Source organism: Notechis scutatus, chromosome 3 (genome assembly GCF_049901735.1).
Source record: "Notechis scutatus isolate UNSWTSFEM ecotype Mainland chromosome 3, rNotScu1.2, whole genome shotgun sequence".
NCBI classification, from domain to species: domain Eukaryota; kingdom Metazoa; phylum Chordata; class Lepidosauria; order Squamata; family Elapidae; genus Notechis; species Notechis scutatus.
In genome coordinates this window covers 178935822-178959924 of record NC_142011.1, presented here as the reverse complement: position 1 = coordinate 178959924, position 24103 = coordinate 178935822, and the positions used below count along the sequence as shown (strand labels likewise).

At 35.1% G+C, this 24103-nt stretch overlaps 1 protein-coding gene across 4 annotated transcripts in view; it reads left to right on the top strand.

Annotated features, from left to right (window-relative positions):
- ZNF704 (zinc finger protein 704) overlaps positions 1–7966 on the top strand; it is a 50684-nt gene extending 42718 nt beyond the window's left edge. For 3 of the 4 annotated variants that reach the window (XM_026691360.2, XM_026691353.2, XM_087961932.1), the window contains 2 exons: positions 2862–2959; positions 5320–7961. In XM_026691360.2, the coding sequence (XP_026547145.1) occupies positions 2862–2959; positions 5320–5431 (210 nt within the window). In that variant the 3' untranslated portion in view covers positions 5432–7961. Of the gene's footprint in view, positions 1–2861; positions 2960–5319 lie in introns of all 4 variants that reach the window. The other variant, XM_087961931.1, reaches the window with a different exon arrangement.
- The last annotated feature ends 16137 nt before the right edge of the window (positions 7967–24103 follow it).

Genomic DNA, 24103 nt, shown 5'->3' with positions numbered 1-24103 from the left:
ATTTTACCTAAGGCTACATGTTCCAAATTTTCACAAATATGCAAGGCTGTTTAAAAACTCTGGTTTTTGACAGGGTGAATTAGAAATTGATAAGGTACTGCCAGCTATTTCTCATTTCACAACGTGAATCACAAAAGCCTCTTATTGTCAACCTTTAGAATTTCTTGGAGGCTTTCTGTAGAATCTGGGCTCTCCTGCTGAGCTGATAAAAATGAAAGTAACTGAATCAATTACATTGCATTCTGCCAATGAATATTTATTAAATTTCATCAAGAAACAGCTAGCAGTGCAAGGCATCCTGCTGGTTGTAATTTGAACAAGAGACTCTTCACAGAACATGCTGTGCATGAAATACCCCAAAATTTGATTTCATGACAATATGGTAGAACTGGAGTAATTTTAAAAGGAGGGTTATACTCTCTATGGCAGTGGGATAAATTGCAAGAAAGCCAAAAGTCTCATTATCACAAAATAGATAAATTAGTTTTCCTAAACTTGTGCTATCTGGATATGTTGATACTACAACTCCCATTATTCTCAGTCAACATGGCCAACCAATATGCTGCCTATAGCTTCTGGGAATTATAATTCCAATATGGGCTATAGGTAATTTATAGGTATTAAGAATTCAGTACCACTGAATTTTTCACAAAGATTCATTATCCCCACACAGCTGTTATATATCGTAAGATAATTATTTGGTTATAATCTCTTCCTCCTAGTTCAGTTCTGACCTCTGGCCTCCAAGGCTACCTTCAAAATCACACAGAGCTATATAATTTGAAAAGTTCATTGCAAGCTTCAACAAAGCAAGCCAACTCCACTGACTGCGCCTCTGAATCCAGATTACAAGGAGCTATTAGAAATGTCACTGTTTTAGAATATTTTTCAGTTTCACTGCTGTTTTCTCGACAAATTTATGTATAAGCAGTTCAGAAGCTAACGAATAGTGAGAACAAAACTCTATTATTAGCTTCATTTCAAAGAGCCCTTTCGCTGATTTTGCCAGTAGCAGCTGTTGACCTTTTTTTCTATACAATTTTATATAATATGTTCTAAAATTAGTTATTCTGATGTGCCATCATTCACTGCATAAACTAATGAGGTGGCAGGAACATGTAAAATATTGATGAGCCTGTTGAAGCTCTTCCCTAAGCAAGCTCATTGCTGTCTATCACTTCAGTAGCAGCAGCACTTCTTGTATTATATTGCATATTTTGCCCTTCTTACTCCACAAATGAGAATATGTTAAGTAGAAACAAGTGCCAGAAATGCAAGTACAAGATCAGATATCCACTTAGATATCCATGCCAAAACATAAAAGGAAGCAGAGGGTTAAATGAGAGGACATAATCACATAAAATTTTGAAAACCAGGAAGATTTTCCAGGAGGGGGGTTCTTTATTACTTTATTTGTTTAATGTTATGAGCTCTACATATTCACATGTGAGCCCATTCTTAATAATTACAATTATTCTTCAAATTAAGCCAGATCAACATACCTGAAGCTTCATGAGATTTCGTGGGACAACTTGGAGGATTATAGCCATTTCTGGGGGTTTTTCGTACAAAATGAAATGTGGAAAATTATGTAAAGGGACCTGGGACTTTGTCTGTCAATCAGCAAGATAATGCTGTGACTTTCTCCAATCTAGGCCCCGCCTATCTCCTGGTCACATGACCCCAAAAAGTGCTTTATGCATTCATCCTTTCCCAGTGCACATATGCGTAGTCACATAGATGCAACAAGAAAGAACCCAAAAAATATGAACACAGGCAAAATGCACCACTCTGATTAGATCCTCATACATAATATAAATGTCTGCACCATAACTAGCTTGGGATGAAAGTACGTACACATGCATAATATGCAACATTCTGTTTCATTGCCTATAATATCCTTGAAAGAGGAGCCTAACTGACATATCACCAGATACCTCTAGAAAGGTTGCAAATGTTGTTTAGGTGTTTATAGCTATTTAAAATTTTGATAACTTGATAACTTGATAACTTTATTGATTTGGCTCATATGCATATTTTATTGCTTGCTGATTATTTTACTATGATTTCCCCCCTTTTCCTTATGGTCTATTTACTTTGATCTTTGTATAGAAGAAAATACAGATATTTCCCATATCCATTGCTAGTGAAAAGGTTGGAAAGAATTCCAGAAGCTATGGTCTACATGGTCCCTACCTTAATTTTAAATTGAAATTGGGGAAGGAATCTATTCCAAGCAGAATCCTTAAGAGGGAAAATAAAGCCAATTTGAGTACTAAGTTGTTATTTACTGGTACAGAATATAACATTTTCTTTCTTGGATGCTTTTGAAAATGGTCCATAAGTAAACGTTTGCAAGCCTAGGCAGGGAATAGTGTGATATATTTAATTCAATCATGTATTCTGGCAAATTTCCTTGGTTCATTTAACCCAGAGGTCTCCAAACTTGGCAACTTTAAGACTTGTGGACTTCAACTCCCAGAATTCGTCAGGCAGCTATGCTGGTTGAGGAATTCTGGGAGTTGAAGTCCACAAGTCTTAAAGTTGCCAGGTTTGAGGACCCCTGATTTAACCCTTTCTTGTGATTGAAACCTTTCCTTGATATCTGCAGCAGATGATCAGCAAGAATGCCAAGCATATTGTATGCTTAGATGCTCCGATTCATTTTTCCTTCATATCTCGGCCTTGCATTATTGAGAAGGGAGCCTTGTAATAAGTCCTCCGCTCCATTGTGAGAAAGTCCATGAAATTAAGGTGATGAATCCACAGATTAAAACTCAATACAAGATAATTTAGTTTTATTCTCCATATTGTATCTTTTAATTCTGCAATTAGAACTCCATCTTTGTTTCTCTTGCTAGGTTTCACCAACTCACGCACGGCATGTGGGGATCGGAGAACCAAAGCACCAGATCCATGCTGTTCTTTCATCTCCACCTAGAGCCTCAGTTGGCCTCAGGTAGGTGGCTCTTTACTTTGGAATGAAGTGAATTCATTGATGAGTGGAGGGTTTCTGTGGCCAACCTGTTTTTAATCTGGATTTCTTTATAAAATAAATGCAGATACATTATTTTTAACAATGCAATTTATCCTCAAGTGGCAATTAGATTTTTTTCAGTTCATCACAAAATAAACCACATTCATTCTCTTTTAAAATTAAAGAAGAAAAATTAGTAAGGCCTCACTAGGAAATAGAGATAGAAAGAGAAAGATATGGCAGAAAAGAATGTTTTATTTGTAAAAATATTAGTAAACTTTATAGAAATATTATTCTAAAGATGTAACAGGTTTATAGTACTCCATCTTCTTACTACATATTTTATTTACCTAGCAGAAAAATATAATTTTCCTTGACAGTGCCCTCACAATTTTTCATACCTTGAAGGATGTTTTCATTATGTCCTCTTGCATATTTTTCCTATGTATTTTTCATTCAGTTAATGGTGCGGTGGCCTAGAGGTGGATTTCTCACCTCACAATCAGGAGGCTGTGAGTTCGATCCTAGGTAAAGGCAGGTATGTCTCTTTTGGGGCACATTGAGAATATATCTGCTGAATACAACTCCGCATTGGAGACAGGAAGGGCATTCGGCCAGTAAACACTCAGCTCCATTCAGTTTCCCCGACTCCACCCCGCAAGGGATTATGAGGTCATTAAAAGAAGATGATGATTTTTCATTCAATATTTGTAATCTTTGGTCTCCAGAATAATCCAAAGAATACAAGAAACTCCACAGTTCAACCCTGAACTATGTACTTCATTTCCTATTGGAATTCTAATTTTATTATACCATAAAAAATCTATGCCAATGAAACCTCAAGTTATGATTTTCTAACATTCTTTTATTTCTCAGCAAGATTTATTCTTTTTTAAAAAAAACAAATAACAGCCTGAAAATTATAGTTTAAAACAGGATAATCGCAGCCCTCCTTTGTCTTTGTGTCTTGCAGAATTTTATATTTAACCATTGGTTCTTTACTCTGCCGTACAAATGGCTTTTATATATTTTTGCCTTTGTTTAAAAGGTGCATCATTTTTCACAACTGATATTATTTGAAATAAAACATCATCATAGGTAATATAGTCATTTTTATCACAGAAAATCTTCCAAACAGTGGAAGTTGCAACTTTTCCCATAATAATATAAGCAGAATTTTATTGGTTGCAGTATATCTGGATGTTTTACCTTTTATTCATATCTGAAAACTAGTTTTTCCAAGCAGTTCTTTTTTATCTTTCTCATATTTTTTGTTAAAATTTTAGTCTTTATTCATTTTAAATTCATCTACCATGCCAGCTTTTCCATTAATATATCTGTTCCTTCCAAGGAATTTTCAACTATTAAAACCAAATGATCTTCAGATGGCCTTAATTTATATACTTCTTTCATCTTTGTGCTGGTTATTCTCTCATTTTGTTTTCTATCTCTATTAAGAACTTCCAAAGCCAAAATAAGCACCAATGGTACCAGTAATTTTCTCTTGTCCCTTTTTGAATTTCACAGGGATTAATGAAATCACCATTAACTACAATTTGTGCTGTTTATAATGTATATACTATATCAGTTTTATTCATTTAATAAAATTAACCTTCTAAATCCATTTTTCCAACATTTTAAATTAAAAAAACCAAGTTCAAATTGTTAATTGTTTTCTCTGCATCAAGAAATGTCAATGTGGCTGATTTTAATTATGTTGTTCCAAATATTCTAGTACATTATTTTAAGAATATTTCTTATATTATCTTTCAGCTGTCTTTTAAGCAGAAATTCACATTAATCATGCATGAAGTCCTACAAAACATCTTTCTTTTTTTTTCCAGCTAGAAACATTGCAAACATTTTGTAGTCATTCTTTAGCAAAAAAAAAAAAAAGAACAATATTTTATTTTTGATGAAGTAGGAACCTGCCCCTTTTTAAAGCAGTATTTGTCCTATCCAACTTTCCAATATCGATCCCTTTTCCAAAATAGAGTTCATCATTTTTTGCAAAGATTGTAATCAGTTCAGTGTTTCTTTTTTATAAAATGCAGGTAATCCATCTGGTGCTGGTGCTTTACCTTTTTTGTTCTTTTTTAATTGCTTCTCTTACTAGTAAAAGTCAATTTATTATCTCCTTACACTGTTCACATTTACAACAGGAGTGAAGAACTTACTTTTAAGCTTGCCTTTTCTAGTTGCTGATAATTTTTTTAAATTAAATATTGTTTGAGCTGCTGTTTTACCTCTTTTTATATGTTTATGTGTGTGTGTATACATGTACAATCTTCAACCTCATTAACCGTACCTTAATAACAGTTTTTCTTTCAACTTTCTGGCAGAAAACCTAGAGGAGAGGGCAAGAAATGTCGCAAAGTGTATGGGATGGAGAATAGAGACATGTGGTGTACAGCTTGTCGTTGGAAAAAGGCCTGCCAAAGGTTTATTGATTGAAGCGCAGAACCAATACGGAGTTGTGTATAATAAGGTTCCCTTGCTGCAACTGTGCAGTGCGACTCTTCCCACCTCCTTGAGCGCTGACGTCTGTTGAAGACTGTCACTCTAAAGCAAATACATTCATTTCAAGGGGAAGGACTTCTCAAAAACCTATATGCAGCAATATAGGAAAAACTTAACAAAATATTTACCAAGTCTTGAATCAGGAGCAGCTATATGCATCTTTCTTTAAAAAAACAGGAACAAAATCTGTTTTTAATACCTTGAACAACTTGCCTGTCAGGACATATTACATCATGATCAGTATTTCACCTTTGGAATCACTTAAAGACAAGATTGAGTGATGCTACTTTCCTTAGAATGAAGTAAATGAAACACAAATACATATGCGCATACACAGACACACTAAACTTTAGAAATAAGCTACATTTTTCTCAAGAGCAGCTCTCCCAAAAGTGGTAAATAATTCTATGGTGAATAGTCTTGATTCAGCGTCTGGTGCTTGTCCTTTAAGGGATAATGGAAAGATGCTTTGCTAAAGGGGCAAGAAATTTAAGAGTGATCTCAAACTCAGACCTGAAGGCTGAGCACCTCTTATATCTGTCCCAAAGAAGGCTAGTTGGGGTACAATCACCAGCAGTCCTAAGCAAAACAACAACAACAAAACCCCACACATGGGAAAGGAATCTGATTTTAAATGAACGTGGATTGAAACCAGCATACATACCAACAATGTTTGGGTTCCAGGATAACTTAGAAGCAAGTACTGGAAAATGTTGTACATCTCACAGTGCTAAAGGCTCTGCTCAGACTAATGGGCAGCCCAGTGGACTTCATCAACATTAATTCAGGGATGTGATCAACCCAGCAGCTTTCCCCCTGCTTTTTATGCCATTCCTAGGTTAACAGTTTAGTTGAAAGAGCAAATTATCACATCGGGATAGAAACTAGAAGGACAAACTAGTTTCCCACTTCCCGACATGTAAAATACAAGTGCAGCAAAGCAGATGTCTGTATGTAAAAAATCCCATTGGTTATAAAGTTCTTTCAATATCAGAAATAAAAGCCTTCACACTGGCTTGCACTTTCATAGGTTTTTGTGCTTTAGTGTAATTTAATCTTCATTTGGCCTATGAGATAGACTGTTGTAGCTGTGGTGTAATTGAACTAATGCTTGAGAATCAGTAGAAAGTTTGGACATAGGTTGCTGGAAATAATGTCTATGGATTGCCTATTAAAATAAAGGAATTCCTATAAGAGCACTACCACATATTAATATAAGTACGGCTTGTGCTCAAGACCTTCCTGGTGGATTTTGTCCTTTGATATTAACTCCAGTGGGATGAGATAGGTATCCCAAGTTGGGAAAACAAGAGCAAGAATGGGAGCCCTTGATACTGTTGTATGATGACAAGTCAGAAATAAATTTTATTGGGGAAGGGGTGGGGTAGACGAACCGCCGATGGAGTATATTATAAATCACTATTATCTAGAGTATCTGTCTATAATAAATATAAAAAAGCACAAATTTTAATTAAAACAGAATATTGAGCTAAAGATGACTCTTATGTAAACTTTAGAACGATTTAAGTTAGCTTTAATGCTATGATAATATTAAAACAATTCAGGTAGGCCTGGAACTGTCTTCCAAAATAAGGCTATCTGGTTGAAAACACTTCTACCGTACTGATAAGAAGCTTCTTGTACTAAGCATTTTCATCAGATACTCATCCAGTTTTCTTATTCTTCAAAAAGCGCAATTTTGAAGCGTGTTATTCCACTCATAACTAGAGAATAGGAAATTTCTTTCTTGAGATTTGGTAGGAAAATAAGAAAAAGGAATGAAATCAATACTTTTTTCCCCTTTAAAGTTTGGTCTTTAACTGTCCAGCTTTCAGTATTTGGCAAAAGTAAGATTTAGGAAAATCTGAGGTTTCATGTGCTTGCCTATTTATTTAACAAAAAAATGTATTTGTCAGGGATTTCTTCAGATCATAATATTTACAGGTGGCTGACAACTAACTTTGAAAGAGTATATCATATAATAATCATGTCTGTATTCTAACTTGAATGTGTTATTTTGCAGTCCTATAATTGTATTGAAATATATCTCTGGTTGCATGCATGGTCTGTCCAAAATTCACCAGTAAATTGTGCTGATCTGCTGCTTCATGGCCAATATACATCCTGGAGGAAATACCAAGTATGGCTTTATGTATTTTTTTCCTAATTTCACATACAAAAAAGTAATAGATTTTATATTTTCTGGCATTCCTGTTTAAAGGTTTCTAAATGATAAGGGCTACAGACAGGGAAGGGACTGCTTGAAAGCACAGAAGATTTCCACTGTAGTCAAAATTAGGCAAAGCAGACTAATGGTTTAAGCTAACCAAATACAGCTTAATAAAATTGATATAGAAAAAACAAACTCAAAATCACCTGGAACACTACAGTGCTATAACGAATTACTAAACTTTTCATACGTTGAAAGTATGCGTGCATTTACTTTAATAAAAGTTCAGTCTGGAATGCATTGATTTGATTTTCTTTCATTTGGCTTTCTTTGCATCATCCTATTTTGTTCCATTAGTTTGGTATTTCTTTTCACAGGATGTATGCCATACAATTTTTAAAAAAATTATAACTTATTTGAATCAGCTGTTGGTTTAAATTGTGATCACATGCCCTGGAGATACCAAGACAGAAGTGGAAAAAATTATTCTAAGATGTGTGGGTTGGTCATTCTTGGAAATAAGTGATTTATTGCATATGTTTTCAAATTTAGATAGAGATTATAATATATGTCAAATAATATTGGTAAATTTATTATTCCTACTTTATGTTATGTTCTCAAATGTTCAAAGCAGAAGTAAATACATGTTATTATAATCAGACTCCACATTCACAGGAATTTTAAACTTGATCATTCAGTATTTTATTGCACATTTTTCTAATTAACTCTGCATTCTTGAGGGCTAGAAATTTTTAAAGATTGAAAAATAATCATAGAATAATAACTATTTGCCAAATATTGTTAATCTCTGTGCAATATAGCCTTTGTAAGTTCGTTTGTTGTTTATTCCTATCTTATCCTCAATTTTTGGTTCTGCAGACTTTCATTGAGTATATTCAACTTTGACAGTGAAAGGTTTTTATCTTTATAGAGATATTTGAACAACTTTTTCCCATAGTTAGATTAAAGGCAACTGAACTAAGATAGGATTTGCTTGCTTATACTTTAAATGAAATTACTGCCAGATAATTCTGTTGGAACTGTACTATAAAGAGACAAACATAATTTGGCAATAGAACTGCTGGGATTTGCCTTGTTCTCCTTAGTAAGTGTTCTTCCTAACATTGATTGCAACATAATAAATTCTTTTTATTGCTGGAGAATTTCAATAGGGCTTTAAACTTACCAAAAGACCCAGGAAATAGGTGTTAACCAGAACTGTAGATTAGAATTAGAGACATGGTAAGCAAGGGGGTTGCAGTTAGCATTTCATAAGAGTTTTTTTTTCCAAATATTACTGCTTACTTAAATATTATTTCATAATTATTTATAAGATATCACTGAGGTTTTGAGAAATCCAAAATGTTTTCCCAACTTTCCCTGATATTTTTCTTAACATGTATTCATATATATTTTAAAGCTCTATCAGAGGTAATATTCTGAGATTATTATTAGCCTGATTTTAATAAATGATGTTGTATAGCAGCTTCAGAGTGAGGGCAGAAAATATTATCTTTGACTGCTTGTTAGAAAAAGAGTTAATAAATTCCCAACCTTTGTTCAGGGCTAATTTGAAAAGGTCTCGCCATGCCTATTTTGACATTTCCAACATTTAACATGAATACTGTTGCCAAACCTCATATGTCCAATCCAAGACTCCTTTCTTGTGTATCAAAATAATTTTGAACAGATATTACTACATAATTTTTATGTATAAATAATTATCGTGTTAGAATCAAACATGAAAAGCTGGCAATTTTTTTTCTTTTATTCAGGTTTGTGTGTTCAGATAAACCTGTTTAGATTGTGCCCAGTGTCATCAGATTATCATCTATTTGCATCATTATTTTAATTGACCTCTCAATCAAAGGAATATACTATATACAATATGTTTGCACAGCTCCCTCTAGCTTTTGATGATTTATTTTTCTGAATTTCAAATTTTGTTTCCCCCGATTCAAGATTTAGCTAAAATAAATCTCAATCATCTTTGCCTCTATAAATTCACTTAAGATGAAAGACTAAGAATTTTTGTCAGCATGTTTAACTCTTATAAAAACCAATAACAATGAGAAACATAAAGGTATATTTTGTGGTAATCAAAGGAATGAGGACATTTCTGACATTTCAAAACTTCATTTTCTTTATTTGTTAAAAAAAATCTACAATGTGGATTTTTTTTGGAATGATTTAAATATTGTACAGTCTGATTTTGTTTCCAATGGGGCAGATGGTTCTGGAAGAATAAACAAGCATCCCATTATAGTTACCGCTGCCTTCAGTGTGTCTCAAGCAATGTAGGAAGACATCTGTTTACACAAGAGTTTAAATCCTGACTGTTAGGGAAATGGAAATAAGTTATATTAATTATATGCAGTTTACTGGTGGACAAATACCATTGGGTTTCACCTTCTATTTCCTCTGAGAGGAAAAATGTAGAAAATAGTGATACAGATTTACTAAACGGATTGGTAAACAGAGTTTGTATTTTTTGACCAAAGTTATTCAGTAAAATTAAAGAGAAATGCTCACTTGAGTTTGGTTAAATTGGATTTTAGCTGTATCATAATCTTACATATTTGGAAATATTAGAGGAATTTGTAGCCAGTGTAAGAACTGAAATTCATTAGGACATAATCTAATAATCTGAATATTTATTAGCATAAAATAATGGGAATTAAATTTTAGAAACACCTTTCTGTTTTGAAGTACAATGACATTTTATTTCACTATCTCTGACAGAATTACTGCCCAATAAATTGTTTTTCAAATTAATGCTACTTATATATTAAAATATTTGGACCTAACTAGGTTTATCAATTATATCCTTTGACCACATTCATACCTAGAATTAAAATGTTCTGAGGCTTCTTTGAGGTTTAATATGATGCATCCAATATGGCAAAGTGTTGTATGAGAAATAGGCCTCTGTGACTTACTCAAACTGTGGTTTTAAAACTCCTGGATTAATATAGGCAGATAAATGTGGGATGCTCAGATATCTTTGACTGTCCTCCTCAGAGTTCAGTCAGTCCTGGCCATATTAGGATTTTTCTGATCCTTCAGCTCTATTATGGTAATAGATTTTGGGACATTAGGGAAAAAAAGGAAGGGGGGTGAGATTGCAGCCTGTATAATCTTCATTGGTGTTTCTTATCCTGAAAAATAAGCATTGTAATTGTATTTTCTATGTGTTTTCTTTGAGTTAATGGAATAACTACATTCGTGCTCATAATTATTATTGAGATCACAAAATATAGAATTAAAAACACAATTGGAATCAAATGCAGCTACACAATCATACATGAACAAACTTTTCTGAACTTAAAAAGATTCCAATTCTGAATTTGGGGATACTTTTTATAGCCAGTTTTTTTGTACACTTAAACCTCAAGGCCACTGTATTTTATATGGCTGTTTTTCCTGAGCAAAACTCAGATCTCCTTTTGTGAGCTGCTTTCAGCAAATGAATATTGAAGTCTTTCCAGAGGTCGAAAAAGGAAGATGTTTCTGTATTCATGTAGTCTTCAACTTATGACCACAATTGGAACCATAATTCCATTGTTAAGCAGGGTGGGTTTATGTGAGTTGTGCCTGATTTTATGACCTTTTTTGCCCCAGTTAACGAATCACGTTGTTAAGTGAATCATGTGGTTATTAAGTGAATCCAATTTTCCCTGCCAATTTGGTTTCTTGGAAACTGGCTGGAAAGGTTGCAAAAGCAGCAACCCCCTGATCCCAGGATGTGCAACTATAGTAAAAACATGCTGGTTACCAATCACCTGTATTTTCATCCCATGATCATGGAGATGCTGCAACAAGTGTGAGTATGAGGATTGGTTGTAAATCACGTTTATTCAGTGCTGTTGTGACTTCAAACAGTCACTAAGCAAATGACTGTAAGTCAAGGACTACCTGAATTCCAAAAGGATCCTGGAGTATCCGGGTGTGCATATCAATGATGACCATCAAGCTGATGAAATGGCAGGTGCTTTTTTTAAACTTTTGTTCCTCTTTTCATGCTGTGTGCAGTCTGCAACCTGCCACTTACATTTAGCGGGTGCTTTAGTATTGTTAGATTGCAGACTTACCTTCCAAAAACCAAATTTTATTGACAGACAAATTAAGGGATTATGGATTTATGAGGGAAGAAATAACTTCTTATCTACTAGGCTCTGATTCAGCCAAACACTTCCTTGTGTTTATCTTTAATTGGGTCTTCTTGGTTAACAATGAGTTCAACCAATTACACTGTAAGAGTATTAGAATGTGCAAATTGCACTTCTGATCTTTCTGGATTATATTGCATGACAATCTGGGTTGTTTTAGATATCACACCATGCCCTCTAGACACAAAATACTATTTTTCTCCCTCAGTTAAAATTAAAAAAGTAATTTAGACAAACCAAGAGTAATACTTTGAGTTGACTTTTTAAATAAAATATTTAAACTTAGTCTAATTGATTAGATATTTTAATTGCTTTAATTTATGACTGTTGAAGATTTTAATATTTAAAATATGCAGTAGTTTAGTCAAAAGGAAAAAGAACTGCCTTATTAAATAGTGCAATATTGGTTTTTACTCAAAAAAGGGCTAACTTTTTGAAATTAAATTTAAGCTACTGTGAAGAATATTAATTCAGTGTGTATTAGAAAGTCTATATAGACTTGAACGTTTATGATTTTAAATCAGTGTAATAAGCTTTCCAAAATATAGTCTTTCCTAAAAGATGTGACTAACTTTTGAATATAAATGCAATTTGCAAACCTTTTTTTAAGACAGAGTTTTACTTTCAAATTTTGATTTCCAGCAAATTTTTCTTGCATTTGCATATGACACAAAAGCTAGAAACTCTATTATTGTTAAAATAGCAGATATTCTTATACTATTTGTTAAAAATTGCTTTTGGTCCAATACTGCTGTTTAGGCAATGTGAAATTAGTTTAAACTTTCCTTAATTTTTTTCTAAATGTACATCATAAAATGAATTTTATACCTAGAAAATCATTGTTAGAGTTTAATCAGCACTGTGAATTAATCTCAATTTGGGAATTTACTTCTGGATTTTTCTCCATTTTTCTGAAGAAAGAAACAACAAACAGTCTTTGTCTACAAAATGTATAAATTAACTAAAGATTATAGGACTTTTAAGATTTTTTAAAAAAATTAACCATGGTTATTCTCTGGAAATCAAATACTCTTCATGATGGAGCAACTTCCATATCTCCAAACAGTTTGGTCAACGTTAGTTGCTTGTACCTATGATAGATACTTCTGTAAGTTATCAAATAACAAATTATTTCACTTCAATTTTGGATTCCCATTGTAAGCTATGATTATGCTTGCTTCTTTATAGCCCTTAAGCACTTTCAGTGTATATATTCATGAACTTTGACTGAGCTGTGAAATTAAAATGTCCTGTGGTGTGATGAAGATGGCAGATCTTTAAGTAGGCTACTAGTTTGGCAGTGATAAAACACAAAAGTTAGTGTTCCTGCAAGAAATTAAAAAATCCTATGAACTAGCAAAGCATAACTGTACACTGCACAGTGTTAATTTGCAGATGATAGTAAAAAGTGGCAAACTGCCCTCTCTTATGTCTTTTATTAAAAAGTATTGATGTTATTTTATGTTATAATTTAGTATATTATTATTATCTAAAATGTATTGAGTCATCACATTTCTTTCTTCTATTCCCTATCCTTTAAACCAAACATTATTCCATGATTTAATAAGATTTGTAGTTTATCTGTATGAGTACAGTAAACTGATGAATAATTGTAATGAAGGACAATATCAAAATGTTATTTCTTGAAATGGTTTCTTTGAGATATTTGTATCAGTTTATAAGAGATTGTGTCCTCAGATCAAGTTAGTTTCAATATTAGATGAGTCAATCTTGTGGAACTTAATAGACATAGATGATCATGTTATTAGCAGCTTCCATGGAATTTAGAAAGGGAAGAATGTGTTTTTATCCAATCAGCAATATTTTTTACTAAAACCATTACTAATAGGTCATCTTTGTTAATGTTTAATGTGTATCAGTTTGGAACTAGCATTAGCAAGAATTATTATTAGATCTTATTATATACATAAAACAAATCATGATATTTTGCATTAAGTTTCAGTAACGATATGTTTTTTCAGGCCAAAGATCAGTTATTCTAATAAAAGAGATAGGGTCAAAACAAATATGTCAGCAGGTCAAACTAAAAATTAAATTCTCCATGATTTTAATTTATAGTGAAGTTTAGTTTTATTTAATATTGATCAAATGAATAAATTGTTTAAATAAAAACATAATCATATATATTATATATTTAATAATTTTCCCTTCTATGTAGCGTACTTCTGGAGGACTTCTCTAAGCTACATCCCATTTCATAAATGTTTGTTTGTGAAGCCAGGAAGGACTATTGGATCATACTGGCTTCATTTCATTTCATTCTTGACTAGTTAATGGTCCTTATTATATACAAAATGAGCAACTTTGGGTGGATGGTTGTTATTCTTTGCTAGTGTTAAAACTCATCTCATGGGGTTATTGCTGTGGGAAAGATAGGAGGAGAAATATTAGGTATATTTGTTGCCTTGAGTTATTTATAAAAATAATTCACATTCACAACCCCTGATCTGAGTTCAGTTGCTTTTTTGCTTTTGAAAGACGTGGCAGATTCATAAACATGGACCAAGGTTGGACCAAGGTTGAACCCAGAGGTATCTGCAAAGTAATCAAAGGATTACAGGTGATGAAAGCTTTATGGCACTGTTGAAATTTAAGCTTGGCTCTTTCTGTACTTACAATTTGACATTCAATGCACATTTGAAAAAGGCAGGGCTTATGTTGCAAGAGTGCAATGCTGCTTTTGTCCATTTGTTGAAAATTTTGGATTCTGCAAATACATATAGTTGAGAATCTGACAAGATCAATGGACCATACAGATGGTGTTAAGTAGAATAGAAAAAACAATTCTATATATGGAAGACTAATTATATTCATATCTCTTCTTTATATTTCATGCATGGCTTGCTTTACTCGTTTTGCCAAAGTTTTGATAACTTTATGAAATCAGAACCTAATTTTTGACCTACTGTTGACAAATGTGCATTCTAATATAGAGGAGGTTTTTGTCAAAGTCAGATCTATCGGATATTTGTGATAATTCCTACTGAAACTGCTTTTTTATTTAAAACTGACAGTGTTAATGAATATTACAGAGGAACGTGGAGCATGTACAAAGAGGTCAAAAAATGGTGACAGTGCAAAACACTGCCCCTTTTTCATGGCACACATGTGACACACATGTAAAGGGTGAAGCATCGAAGAGTCATGCCTAAAAGACTCAGCAAAAATCCCACATAAATTGGTTTGAGGATTTTATATTAATTATTACATTCTTAAAACAGAAGCACTTAGGTTATTTCAACATGTTAGACTAAAAGGTTAAGTGTAGCCAATATGATTCAGTTAGTTTCTGCAGATATTTCAAAATGTAGTTCTACAAATACGTATTACCGTATTTATCGGCGTATAACACGCACAGGCGTATAACACGCATCTTCATTTTAAGAGGAAATTTCACCCCCCACTCCCACCCGCGCGCGCGCTTCAATCCACAGTGTCCCATTCTGCCTGCCTGCCTGCCTGCCTTAGTTTCTGGTTGTTTGGGAGCAGCTTCGCTGAGAATAATAACTATTCGCCTCTTTTACTCAGCCGAAGCTGTTCCGATTCAACCATTAACGAAGGCAGGCAGGCAGGCAGAACGGAGCACTGCGGGCGGGCGGGCGGGCGGACGGGGTGGGGAGAAACAGGCGCGGCGACAGGAAAAGCCCCCGCTTCTTTGAAGCAGTTTCTTCCTGTGCTGGTGGAGGAGCGAGAGAGCGACTGAGAGAGCTGACCCAGAGAGAAGGACAGGCTTCGGTTGCTTCCTCCCTCCCCTTCTTTCATTTGTGTCCTTGATCCCGATCCCAGCAGCATTCACCGAAGGCTTCTTAACATATATCGGCGTATAACACGCTACATCATTTGCCCCCTATTTTCAGGGGAAAAAGTGCGTGTTATCGCCGATAAATCTGATACATAGTAAGTGTTGGTTTTTGTGAATGAATGTATCTGCAACTGCACATCATATATTTTCATTTTTAACATGGTTGTTTTGCACCAGCTCTGCGTTTGTCTAAAAATCTATTTAAGGAGATACTTACCCAAAGTTAGCTTCCAAGCAGAAAAGGCCTAGGTGTGGCATTTTGTTTTAAGATAATATAACTAAGAATAATTAAATACATACCAGTCTAGGTGCAATTTGCTCTAAGTTCCACTGTTTGTGACAGGAAGAGTAACAAAACTTTTCCACTGCTATTTATCATTGCTGTTTCACCATAGCTAGCATAGTAGGCGGTTCTATATTTTATCCGTTCTTCCCACCAACTCTAATAGAATGCATTTAAATTTGGAAATTCCTAGGCAAGTATTGGACTACTTTTTGTGGATGTACTTGAGACTCTGGATGGGGAGGTATACAGCCATTTGCATTACCCCTGGTGTTCCCTAGACCCCTAGTCAGGAACTGCCAGGAGAAAATCTGAATTGGCAGCCCATTCCAGCCTAGCCTCACAGGACCCCTTAAGAGAGTATCTTGCAGAGATTAAGCGCTCTTTGGGCTGCTTAGCCTGCCTCCCAGGAGGCATGGGTTGGTTTCTTTACATATTTGCTGAAATCAATCCTCTAAAAACCAGGCACTCTATATCTTGGTTGGATTTTATCTAATATTTGTAATGAATTGTCAGCTGCTTAAGTGCATCCAGTTGCAATGGCTGTCAAATTGAAAGTGATTATGAAACTTCAACTCTCTGAGCCACTCCTTAAACTCAATCAAATTAAACTTTTCAAATGCCTCGAGCCAATTGTTTTGTAGTCAGTGCGTTGTATCTAGATAAGCATGAGAGTTGAAATGCAATCATTTGAAGAGTGGAGCCTGGAGATAATGATTTTCCTGATGTAATTATTTTTCAATTAAGCAACAATCCTACCATGCTGCTTTATTTTATATACAATTATCTAATATTTTGTTAACCTGATTTTGAGAAATACTTTTTAAGAAACCTAGGAACTGTCCAACACAGGAAGAAACATCTCATTCCACTATGGCTCTAATTCCACATCATAATTCATTTGTTTCTGATGGCTGAGAGGAATCTCATTGCACATTTGCTGTTGAAGGGCTGGGTGTTGAGATAGCATGCAGACATCACTATCACTAGAGGGCTCTTTCATAATATATTTTACCCCTGTGCCAGGGGAATGATTTCTAGGTAGGCCTTGGATTAGATTCAAGCCTACCTCGAAGGAAAGACTGGAAGTGATTAAGTAGTATTAAGTTTTTAAAAAAATCTATCTTGGGATAACAGCAGCCTACCTCCAGTACGACATGAGGACAGATGGCAACTACTCGGTATGAATGCTGCAAACTTGTGGTATGTTTCAAAGCTTGCAAGGCTGTGTCATATCTCTGGGGTTTCCCTTTCATTGGAATCAGTGGAACTCCATCCAAAGAATATAAGGAAAGTGAGTTATCTTTCAGGAGAGTTTCTTATCTGTTTAATATGGAAAAATTCACTTTATAAATATTTGAAAGAGAGCTTCCAACTTTGGCACTAATGGAAATACTGGATACTTTTCATATATATTTAGAAGGTTATTTGAAAAAGAAATGTTCTGTCTTTTTTATATAATTTTTAATCAAATACAGATATTCTGATTACTACGTCTTGGTTTCCTATCAGGCTGTACATGCAAAAATAAAACTAGTTCAGGTCTCAGAATCTTGAGTTAGGGGTGGGGGAACCAACCGTTTGAAGTGCTTTGCCAGCTTTTGGTATATTGTGCATTTTGTGTGTGTATATAATATATGTAAATTATAAATAGATATATAAATAGATTCATATGGTTAAATGTTTAGTGTTTTTTCACTGTTCTCCAAGGAAATAAAGTGTTTTGTATTGCTTTATGAACTGATTTAAATGGCTTTATGGGACGACTAAAATATTTTACAGCTATTTTATCCCAGAAATGGGTAGTTCTGCTCGGATGTAAATCTCACCATTGTTTTTGAAAGCAGAATTTTAGGTTTTAAGCTGGCCCTACTGAATAGTACCAGGTAAAAAGCACTTTCTTGTGGCATGCAGTCTATTTTCTCTGAATGAGCTTTCCAAACTAGAGACCACAACACGTTTACATTTGTGTGTGTGTGTGTCCTGTTTTCTTCCCTGCCTAACAAAGAGTTGCAGAACTTAAAATCTTTAATCTTTTGGGCAAAGAGGATGGAAAGAAAAATGATATGCTACTGATGTAATAGGACATAAGATCTATCATTAGGAATAGATTAGTCCATCTGTTAAAATCCATTGTAGTGATAGTCTCAGTAAGTGAGCTGTGCTTTGTAATTCTTGGCTGTGACAAATATGCCTTTGCTTTACTTGTCATAAAACTGTTTTACTGTTAATGGCTATTTCTTTGGTTGTATTTGCTTGAACTTAGTTGGAAGACCTTATTCAGACTGTTATGATGTCCATAAATGCAATTTAAATGCACTTAAAATTGATTTGTTACCATGGAGTGTACTGAATTCTTTCATTTAATAAAAGCCTTTGTGTAAGTGTTTTCATGTGTGATTTGTTTCTGTTAGCTTTTGCTCTTATTGTAGTGAAACAAAAATATAACAATGTTTTCGGAAGAGAAAATCAGTTATGTCTACTGTGCTGCATTAAGTAATCCAACACTGGAAATAACGGAAATAATTACTTATCAGAGTGTTTAAAATTCCAGCATTTTTTGAGGTAAAATCCTTTCATTATGAGATAGTTTAATATAGACACAAGACAGAGACATGTTTTCTATAGCTAAAGACAAAAACAGGGTGCTACCACTGAAGTCTTTCAACATTACTACCATGTTACCATTCATTTGCATTGTGCCAGGTCTGTAGTTGGAATTGCATTTATCAATAATCCAAATATTTAATCAGAAAGCAAGTTGCATGTGTCAGTGAAGGCATCATTATTGTTTCAGTCATTTCAGCTCCCAGTTTAAATTTCTAAAAGTCAGTTATTTAAATGTTGGGCAATGTTTATAACAGTGTGCCCTCCTATGGCGACAAGTATGGCTACAGTCTTTTAAAAGTCAAACTGCACAGGCTGTTTGGTGGTGGGTGAGTTAGACTCAAGATTGTGCTTTCTGACTTCAAAAGTTACACTTGGCTCTTGACGGGTTTGTCAGGAGCTGCTCTCCCCAAAAATACTACTTAAAAACAGGACAAAAGTGGTATGATTTTGTTTTCATCTTTAATCAATATTAAATACAATTAATGATCCACCTATGCTTTTTATTCTCGGAGACTGCCTGGATAAGTTCCTGGATTGGACATGACAGAATGGAAGAAAAAAATGTTTATCATTTTTCTCTGCTATAACATTAAATGCTACAATTTGCTAATAATTATTGAGAGTCACATGCATGCCTGGAATCTTTGAACAGACACAATATTCACATACACAAGTTCTTTAACCTGGAGTGGGATGATAGCAAATGATGGATAAGTTACATGGCATGTTAATCCAGATATGCATAAAAAGAATACACAACATTACTTTCCAATTCATTTTCCAACAAAAAAGGGAAGGAATTTTTACCAGTTGCTCAAATCAATATGTCTGTATATGTTTTACATTTCACATTTTAACTACCTTCAATGTATGTATAGGCCATCTAATGCCATCATGACTCTAGGCAGGTATAAGATAATTTAAAACAATGAAGTACAAAACAATGCAGAAAACAATTATCCAGTAAAAATAGTACAAGGCTAATAAACCCATCTTCTGTAAGAGGTGCACCATTCACTCCACCCAAAGCCTCGGGGAAGAGCTCTCAAAGAGTTCATTTAAATAAAGACAGGGTGGAGGATCATATAGATTTCAGGAGAGATATCATATCAAGATACAGGTACTGTAACACATTACTCCTTTTTCATGAGTCACAACAGATGTCACTGTTTAATCAAGGGACCCAGAACATTCTAACTTCGTTGCATCATATGAGATGAGTAGAAACTGTAAAAGACAGACGATCCTTTAGATAACTCGACCCAATGCTTGACCAAAGACAAACAAAGCACAGTAAAACGTTATGCAAAAATTGAGATTATTTTGGTTCGGGGCATGACTGATGCTTTGGAAGGGTTAAGAGCCATCAAAGGGAGAGTTATAAGGGATAATGAATGAGGCTCTATCACATGAGCTGGTCTGGAATCCATGTTATCAAATCACGGCAATTGTTTAATCAAAATTCAACACCATGATCAGACGGAGCTCTAGTGTATGTGCACTAAAAATTATTTTGGTAACCACTATTTTGTTTACCATGTGTCCCTTCAATATAACCAGTAGAGGGATAAAACATTAAAACAAAGTCAGTGTTCAGTGCTATAGCAGATGCACTATGTACACAATGCCTGGGATTTAGAAATCTGGCTTGAACAGTCCTATCTGAATCCATGGATAACCATTGCCAATCAAAGTAAATAGGATTAAGCTAACGGAACAAGGAAGCTTTCTAGATGCCAACAAAATCCACCTAAAGCAAAAAATGGCAAACGTGGGCGCCTAGATACTGTTAAACCACAATTGTTGTCATTCCTTATCATTGGCCATAAATTGATGGAAGTTGGACCTCAGCACCATTTCTTCATTTCAAGCTTAATGAAAGCTTGACAAAGTAAGTTTTATTTATTCTTAACTTTTTAATGGGAGGGAAAAGAAAACAGATGTCTGTGTTGCTCTCTTGGTCTTTATGTTATACAGCTATGCTATAAGAATTATATAGCATTCTCAAAAAAAAATCCTCTTGATGTATCCCTTTTGTGGGGTGAGTCAGTTGTGAATCACCATTTTTGCAGATGGAAAATGGAAACAGCAACTCTTGGTTCAGAGTGAAATAAAACAGGATAACATAGCAAGAAGATTCAAAATATAAAATTTAGAACACAGGAAATATCTTGATGGCCCTACATAAAGTCACATACAAAGTCTTTGTTGTACATCTTCGCAATTCAAGGTCCATAATTTGGGATGCATTGCACATTTGGGTTGCAAATCTCCAGACAATTACTAGAAGGCAGTCTAGAGACCAAAAGTTAAGTCCTGCCATCTGTGGTCATCTAACATTGTTGAATTCTTACTCTGTCAGCCTGATTGAGCAGCTTCTTATGTGGTATCTTTGGAGAGTTTTGTCTTGCCATTCTTTCCAGTATTATACTATTGTAGTGTATTCATATTAATAAGCACAAATAGTTGCTGGTTATTGGTTACCAGCCTGAGATATACACACATACAAATAATAATTAAATGCACACTTTGGAAACAAGAGCACGGATACATTTCATTTATCAGAAACATTGACTTGCAAGAAGGCAAAGTCAAATACTTTGGAGAGAAAGGATTGATTGCAAACATAGGTATTCTACATTTTAAAAAAATCTATTGAAAATTCTTTTTGAAGCTAAACCTGCATCTATAGAATGCATTGAATTTCAGACTACCTAACCATATTTTATGAACCCAATTCATGTGGTCAATTTATGGTTCATGACAAGATTGGATTAATTTAAGAAAGCAAAACCTCATACAATGGCATATAGCTGGCTTTGCTAAGCAGACGTCAGACCTCATTAATATTTGTGTAGGAGTCTACCAGAAAAATTTCAGGACTGTGGGCTGAACTAAGGCTTCCTCCATTAATAAAAAATATTGTGAAAAAACAGAATGGTGAACCACTTCTGTATCATTGCCAAAAAACCCAACACAGATATGTAGGCATCTGAAATAAAGCATGTATTTGTATTTTGCACTTTGTAAACTAATGAAAAACTATTTTGCATGAACACAGGCATATTCTCATTGTGGCTCAAATTTTACAAGGGTGGCAGATAGAAAGCTAAAGCTAACCCTGAACATGTGTTTCTCCAATCTTATGACACTTTCTGTCTGTTGACATTACAATTCTCAGAATTCCAAACACAATCAAATAATTCTGGTAACTGAAGCCTTTTCGGACCTGGAAGGGTTGATGGGTTAGGGAGGGGATTCCAAAATATTTTCAAAATAAGAAATGAGGACATGTAATATCAATGCTATTATGCTGTCTTTAGAAATATTCAGCCTCCAAATTTGTTGGACTTTCAGATCATTTTTGCATAATAGTGGTCGTTCACATGTTCAGTTGTTCGTGTTGGAGCACTGGCAGCATGATGTGGCATTGGGGAAGTCTTCTGTTTCACCATCATGGTTAGATCATTTTCTAAAGTCTCTGCAGTTCTCTGGCACTGCTCCACTGCCCTCCATTACAGGGAAGCGTGTCCTATTACATTGGTCAACTCAGACAACGGATGGACACGGTTTGGTTCAAATGGAGCTTAGGGTTGTTCTTGAGAGTCTGCTACACAGTCTGATCAAGGCTGTTGTGGCTACCTGGAATGAAAGGGTGGTGAGACTTCTTGATCAGATTGTGCACAAGAAGCCTTTCCCCACCCCAAGATCTAGAACCCTCTTTGGTTTACAAAATAGTTGGAAAGAAATAAAGCAGGTGGAGAAAGGCTTGGACTGCCACAAGTAGACAATGTGATGCAAATCTAACCAAACACAAGCAAGACCTGCTATTAGAGCCTCCCTTGTTGGGGGAAGGGCAGCCATTTTCCCCTGCCTTTATTGCATCCATGGATGCCTCGTTCGTGAGGTTCTGAATCCTGGACAGGATGGCTTGAGGTTCACCTATAAGTTACACTGAAGAATTCCCAAGGCATCTGATAGATAAATTTGATCTAAACTGAATTTTGTCTGTAGCAGGTCTTGCAGATGTGACTGAGGTGAGGCCTAGTTCAGTTATCTGGAAAGAAATTGATTCTGTTGGACCTGATGAAATGGACAGGGCTCTGAAGGCTGTTTGCTCAGCCACCTCTGTGTTACATCTATGCCTCTCCTGATTGGCTAAGGCCTCCTGAGAGGTGACTTATGGTTGTGGCTTGATGGAAGTTAATTACTTTTTAAGACCAGAGTTGGTGCCACCATCTCTTAAGGCAGTGATGGTCCATCCTTCTTCAAGAGACCATTACTTTGTCCAGTATTCAATCTTTTCTTTTTGGGGAAGGCTGTGGAGAATGTGGCTGTGCAGCAGCTTCAAAGAATTCTGAAAGAAGTGGATTGTTTGGACACCTTTCCGTCAGGATTCTAGCCCTCCTGGGATGGGATTGAGGTGGCATTGGCTATACTCTTGGATTATCTCTAGTAAGAGCAGCTTGGGGACAGTATATCTGTCATTTCTTTTCTTGACTCCTCAATGGCCTTCAATATCATAGAACATGGTATCCTTCTGGACTATCTGTCCATCAAGGGTTTCTGATGTCTTCAATATTGCTTCTTGATGGAGTGGCACTACTACCATTCAAAGAGGTTTATGACCCTTGGTCATGGCTCCTGCTAAATGGCAGGTGGAGCCTTTAGCTGGGTGGTGGGGGTATGCCCTGCTTCAGCTGGTGTGCCTGTTGCAACTTTACTAGAATGTCACAACCTTACAACAGTGCCTCGTGCCCTCACTATAGTTTGTCCCATCCTGCAGGGCAGCTATGCAACAGGACTCAGTAAAGGGACCAAAATACAAAATCATTGTATTAGAAAATACAGTACTAGCACTTAGATTTATATACCGCTCCATATGCTTTACAACACTCTTTGAGCTGTTTACAAATATCAGCATATTACCCCCAACAATCTGGCTCCTCATTTTACCAACCTTGGAAAGATGGAAGGTTGAGTCAACCTTGAGCCGGTCAGGATCGAATTCCTACTGTGGGCAGAGTTAGCCTGCAATACTGTATTCTCACCACTATACCACCAGGGCTCCTTGTATCAGAAAATATGTCCCAAAGATACTTTTTCTTATGAGAAGTGAAATGTCTTCAAAGAAAAATCAGAAAGTCCAGTTGCTCCTTCAAAAAACACCTTTGGGACAACCATGACCTTGATGATTGAGAATCTCCATAGACAATCAAAAGATATGCCACCAAAGTGGGCAAAGTAAATACTTACAATTTGTTCCCCACTGGTATATAGGAAAGAATGTATTTTTATGGTGGATGGGAAGACTTTTCATGTAAATATGCACCCAGTTATGGACCAACCACAGCGTACTATTTAGCTGAGGCGCTGGGACTGTCTGTGTGTAGAGTTATGATTGTCATTCTCTGTCAGTATTGCAACTCACTACAGGCTAAAGATATCCCTTCTGTAGAATTCTGGCACCTTAAATAATCAGCATTACCTGCTTAAGCCCAATTTCATTTCAATTCTGAGATCACATTCTATTGTGAAGAGGGAATTTCAG